Below are 6,000 nucleotides of genomic sequence, written 5' to 3'. Positions count from 1 at the left end.
GATGCTGCATGGCATCCATGGAACATGAGGCTAGAGCTCAGGGAGTCATCAATTACTTAGGTAGTAGGGAGGAGGCAGGTCCCAAGAAGAGTTATTGAGTTGCAAAAATGCTCCGATCCAGCAGGGGGCGCAAGCACTGGAGCAAACCAGAGTGGCTGGGGCTGGAACTGTTCCCAGCTCCGGGTTAGGTCAGCGCCCCCTCGCGGTGGCCTAGGAGCCAGCCCAGGCCTTGCAGGAACTGCTTTCTCCAGGATGCCGCGCTTTCACCCGGACCCCTTTTTCCCCTGGGCACTTCCGGTTCGGCTGGCGGCCAAGATGGCGGAACCGGCACGCTGAACGCTTCCAATCCCGGCGTGCTTGCTCCCTGGACGGTGGTTCCCTGGAGGTTCTGAGCAAGTGCGGCTGCAGCCCTTGGACCCGATGGTGGGACAGACCCTGTTCGTGGGCCACCTCCCGGCCTCGGCCAGCACCCCGCAGCTGGAGCGTCTCTTCAGTCAAGTGGGGCCCGTGAAACAGTGTTTCGTGGTGACCGAGAAAGGTAGGAAGCTGGGGGGCGGGGGAGGGGGGCGTCTCGCTTCCCCCCTACCTTCCCGCCAGGGGGTCGGGACAGCTCAAATCCGAGGGGCCAGTGAGGGGCCGGGAAGAGGGATGGATGAGGAGGGAAAGCGTGGGGAGATCAACCGGAATTGGGGGGAGGTGTGGTGAGAGTGGGGCTGCAACACCACAGCGCGGAAGAAATCCTGGACGTTTGGTTTTCATGGCTTAGCATTTTCTCCTGAAACTGCAGAAAAGTGCTTTATTTTCCTGTTCCTCGTGTGTTTTTGTTTTACTCTCATGATAACTTTATTTTTGGGGGGGTAGGGAGGCAATCGGGGATGTGACTTGCCCAGGGTCTCAGTGTCAAGTGTCTGAGGCTGGATTTGCACTCAAGTCCTCCTGACTCCGGGGCGGTTCTCTATCCACTGTGCCACCTAGCTGCCCCTATTCCCTCGAAAACTTAAAATAAAGGAATTGGTGTTTGCAACAGTAGGGCCTTGACTCTCATTTTGTGGCTTTGGCTCCATTCTCTTCGTGTACTTAGTAAGGAGCGGAGCCAATGGCCTTTGGGCTTTAACCTGTTTACCTCGTATGTGTGTGTGTGTATGTATACACACATATATGTATATATCCCAGGAAATATGCTGGCCAGATGTGGTCAGTTTCCTCTCTCAGGAGTTTTTTTTTTTCTTTTCCAGAAAATCCTGTAAGACAATGACCTAGTGCTTAGTCCATTGCCTAGCACATAGTAAGTTCTTAATAAATGTTGATAAGATTGATCAGCCCTAATTTGGATCTTAACTAGTGGTTGGAAACCAATGCCCTGTGGCACCCTGCTGCTTTTTTTCCCCCATCCTCACCCCCCCCCCTCCCCTTCTTTGAACCAGGAAGAATAGCCCATTGGATGTGAAGGAGGAATAATTCTTCATACATCTTATATATGGGGACAGATTTCCCCTGTGTGTTAAATATCAGACCAAAAGCCTCAGCAGGTTCTCTTTGTTACTTTTTCCAGTGCCATGAAACTCCCTGAATCGAGATCCTGGACAGCTTCCAGTGTCCTCTTTTTGTCTGTGCTAAGTAGACCAGGCTCTGATTCTACTGATCCTGTTTCTTTAATAGTGAACAAATTAGCATTTGAAAGTCTTCACGTGGAAAGGAAACAAACTCTTATATGTTGCTGCCAGGTATAGGATTTAATTGGATTACGTACTCCATCTCCTGTTTGCAGGGTTTTTGTACGGCGAAAGTAGTGTAATGGAAAAGGAAGTCTAGTGCCTTTGAATTCTGTTTCTTTTTGTTAGGCAAGATGATTGGGTTTGTACCTTTTTGACAAGAGTTGACTTTTGGACAATATGATGGTTTAGACAGGTATTTAGAAACTTCTTCAGTCTTCTCATCCTTTTTAGAGGAAAAGGGGTGGAAGCTTATCTCAACTTATCTCAAAATGGCAACTGCAAATAGCAGCACTTCAGTCCTTTCAGTCATGTCGAACTCTTTACCCCATTTAGGGTTTTCTTGGGCAAAGATGCTGGAATGACTTACCATTTCCTTCTCCAGCTCATTTACAGATGAGGAAACTGGGGCCAGAAGATTTAAGTGACTTGTCCAGGGCCACACAGCGTAGTAAGTGACTGGGGCTGGATTTAAACTTAGGTCTTCTTGACTCCAGACTCAACATTCTATCCCATGTCTATCACTCTGCCCTTAAAATATGATTATATATCATCTTCAAAATGACGTACAATATTTAGCTTATTGATCATCAAAATTAATTTGAAAATTGTATGCAGTAATTTGCATGAAACACTAATAAGTGTTCCAAAAAAAGAGATAATGGTATTTAGTTCTAGAAGAGACCTTTATGATTATATCATCCAACTCCCTCCTAACTGACAAGGAAGCTGAGGACCAAGGAGAATAAATGAATTGCTCAGGGCTGTATAGATTATGGTTGGGATTCACACAAAAGTCTTCTTACTCCAAATTCAGTTCTCTTTCTCTTAAAGCCTTAGTTCTTCTCTATTTCATCTGCTGATGGTCTCCTTCTGAACTTGGTAACTGGGGAGGAAATGATGCCTAATAGAAAGGTCAAGATCCTGTCAGTCAAGGCACCAGACTCTGCTATGAGCTCACTGTGAAACCTCCCTTCTAAGAGTTATTTATCCTTTCTGTTTCTTATTTTGGGATAATTGGGGGGAAAAAAACCTCCCCAATTTTCCTGATCCCTTTCAGCCCCATCTTTTCCTGCTCAGTTCTTCGTCTAGCCTAGTTATACTTTTTCAGTGTACATGCCGGTGTCTAATTCAACTGGGTTCTTATCTAGTTTAATGTAATAATTTGGGCAATGTATGCTTTTAATTCATTTAATTTTTTTTCATAAGGATGGATAGATTCTTTTATGTTACTTCGATTTCATCAAAGGGGATTTATAGTATTCGAGTTTATGGAGTTAGTAGGGTGTCAGTGTAAATTGAAGAGGACATCTTTCCCTTTTCTGGACTATACTGTATGGGATCATAGATTTAGAGGACATAATTATCTAACCCCTTTATTTTGCAGATGAGGAAACTGAAGCCCAGAGCATCTAAGTGACTTTTCAGGCTTACACAGGTTATAAGTAGCAGAACTAGGATTTGAACCCAGGTCCTCTGATCCAAATCCACTGTTCTTCAACTGTAGTAAATCTTCCATAATACTGATGATCACCTCTGAACCTATATCTCTCTGTTTAACGGCTTTGATTGATATTGTTACTTAATGGATAATTAAGCAAAGCAATTTCTGTGGTTTGTGATGGATTTTTCTGTGATTTTGGTATTAGAGTTGTCATGGAAGAGAACTTTCAGTGCTGTATTTTGCATTTCTACTGTGTAGTTGTAAAAATTAGTGAAACCATAGAGTAGGATCTTATATTTTCTGTACCTCTTACTTGTGTAATTCTAAAAGGGTGATCTGCTTTTGAAGGTTGTCAGAAAATTTCCTTTCTACTCTTTTCATCAGTGTTATCCTGAACATGTGTGCAAACCATTTTAATGAAGATTTTATGACACTGAGAAATTAGTTGCATGGGTCAGAAGTTGCACTGGTGTTTTCTCATTTATTTTGTTTATTTTACTGATCTTTTCCTTTTACCATCTTTTTTCTTTCCTCTGAAATCTTCATCTCTTTGACATAGCTTCAGAATTAATCCCTGAATACTTTGGTTTTTTAAATGTTTAATTTTCTTTGATTTCTTTTAAAAAATATAGTACTTCATGTTTGAATGTTTCTCTTTTCACCCAGTGAACCAATCTTTGTAACAAAGAATTTTTTTAAAAAAAGGAAAAAAAAAGCAGTTCAGCAAAACTAGTCAGTTTATTAATTGAGACTGATAGTGAATATGAAGTGTTCCTCACCCATAGACCTCTGCCTCTGCAAAGAAGGGAGACACTAGTATTTTCTCATTTCTTTGAGACTGGCCTTGGTCATCATAATTATATGCCATTTAGTGTTATTGTTTTTTAAAAATTTTTTATATTATTGTGGTTGTGTGTTTTGTTTTCTTAGTTCTGCTTACTTCACTCTGTTATTTCTTTTTGTTTCTTTTTTCAAATGCCTTATTAACTTCTGATTTACATCATTCATTTCCGCCAGATTTTGAGTTACAAATTTTCTCCCCGTTTTTCCCCTATCCACCGCCCCATAATAGCAGTCCCACAGGATATCCCCTCCTCCAATCTGCTCCCTCCCATATTTTCTCCCATACCCCTTTTGACTTTTCCAGTGGATCTCTATGCCCCAGTGCCTGTATACCTTATTTCCCAATTACATGTAAGATAGTATTAGTAATAGTATATATATATATATATATATATTTGAATATTTGATTTTAAAACTTTGAATTCCAGATTCATTCCCTTCCTCCCTTGTCACCCACTCTTACTGTGAAGATAAGCAATTCAGTATAGGTTATACATGTATAGTTAATGCAAAACATTAACATAGTAGATATATTATAAAGGACTGACTATATTTCCCTCCCTCCTATCCCACCTCCCACTTGTTCTATTCTCTACTTTGATCTTGTCCCTTTTCAAAAGTGGATGCTTCCAGCTTCCCTCTCCCCCCAGCCTTCCCTCCCTTCCATCGTCCCCTCCCTAATCCCCTTCCCCCCCTTCCATCGTCCCCCCCCAATCCCCTTCCCCCCCATTCTCCTGGAGGGTGAGAAACCCTATTTAGTGTGTATTTCATTCCCTCCTCAAGCCAAATTCAATGGGAATAAGGTTGATGCATTCCCTTTTGCTTTCCTATTCTTCCCCTCCATTGTAACCATTTTCCCTTGCCTCTTCTATATGAGATAGTTTACCCCATTCTGTCTTTCCCCATCTCCTCTCATTATATTCCTCTCTCACCTCTTAATTTCACCTTTTAAGTATCAGCCCTTCCTGTCAAATTGGTCCTGTGCCCTCTATCTATGTATACCTGTAAACATATATACACACATTCACATATGTATTCATATGCCCATATACCCTCATATATAGACATATATATATTTCTATTCCCTTCAACTACTGAGAAAAGTTTTATAAGTTACAATTATTGTTTTTCCACGTAGGAATGTTAATAGTTCAACTTCGATAAGTTTCTTATGATTTCTTTTCCCTGTTTACCTTCTCATGCTTCTCTTGCTTCTTGTACCTGAATGTCAGATTTTCTATTCAACTCTGGTTTTTTCAGCAAGAATACTTGAAAGTCCTCTATTCCACTGAATGACCATATTTCCCCCTGAAACATGATACTCAATTTTGCTGGGTAGGTGACTCTTGGTTTTAATCCCAGCTCCTTTGCCCTCCGGAATATCATATTCCAAGCCCTTCGATCCCTCAGTGTAGAAGCTGCTAGATCCTGGGTTATCCTGATTGTGTTTCCACAATATTCAAATTGTTTCTTCCTGGCTGCTTGTAATATTCTCTCCTTAATCTGGGAATTCTGGAACCTGGCTATAATATTCCTAGGAGTTTTCTTTTTGGGATCTTTTTTAGGAGGTGTTCGGTGGATTCTTTCAACCTTTATTTTGCCCTCTGGTTCTAAAACATCAGGGCAGTTTTCTTTGAGAACTTCCTGGAGGATGATTTCTAGGTTCTTACTTTGGTCATGGCTTTCAGGTAGTCCAGTAATTTTTGAATTATCTCTTCTGGATCTATTTTCCAGGTCAGTGGTTTTTCCCATGAGATATTTCACGTTGCCTTCTATTCTTTCATTTGTTTGGATCTGTTTAACAGCATCTTGATTTCTCATAAAGTCATTAGCTTCCATTTGCTCCAATCTAATTCTGAAGCAATGATTCTCATTGAGCTTTTGAGATTCTTTTTCCATCTGGCAAGTTTGGCTTTTTAAGGCATTCTTCTCCTCATTGCCTTTTTGAGCCTCTTTTGCCATTTGAGTTAGTCTATTTTTTAAGGTAGTATTTTCTTCAGT

The 6,000-nt window shown here is 41.2% G+C and overlaps 1 protein-coding gene across 4 annotated transcripts in view; it reads left to right on the top strand.

The window, feature by feature from the left end:
* Window positions 1-204: 204 nt before the first annotated feature.
* Window positions 205-6,000, top strand: part of RBM28 (RNA binding motif protein 28) — a 40,449-nt gene continuing 34,653 nt past the window's right edge. For 2 of the 4 annotated variants that reach the window (XM_069087153.1, XM_069087152.1), the window contains exon 1: window positions 205-538. In XM_069087153.1, coding sequence (XP_068943254.1) covers window positions 421-538 — 118 coding nt within the window. In that variant the 5' untranslated portion in view covers window positions 205-420. The remainder of the gene's footprint in view (window positions 539-6,000) is intronic. The other 2 variants (XM_069087155.1, XM_069087154.1) reach the window with 1 other exon arrangement.

Source organism: Petaurus breviceps, unplaced genomic scaffold, assembly GCF_028583685.1.
Source record: "Petaurus breviceps papuanus isolate PSGF00001 unplaced genomic scaffold, PetGlider_PUasm1.0 181, whole genome shotgun sequence".
NCBI classification, from domain to species: domain Eukaryota; kingdom Metazoa; phylum Chordata; class Mammalia; order Diprotodontia; family Petauridae; genus Petaurus; species Petaurus breviceps.
The sequence above is the reverse complement of the archived record's forward strand: the minus strand, read 5'-3'. Positions and strand labels throughout refer to the sequence as shown.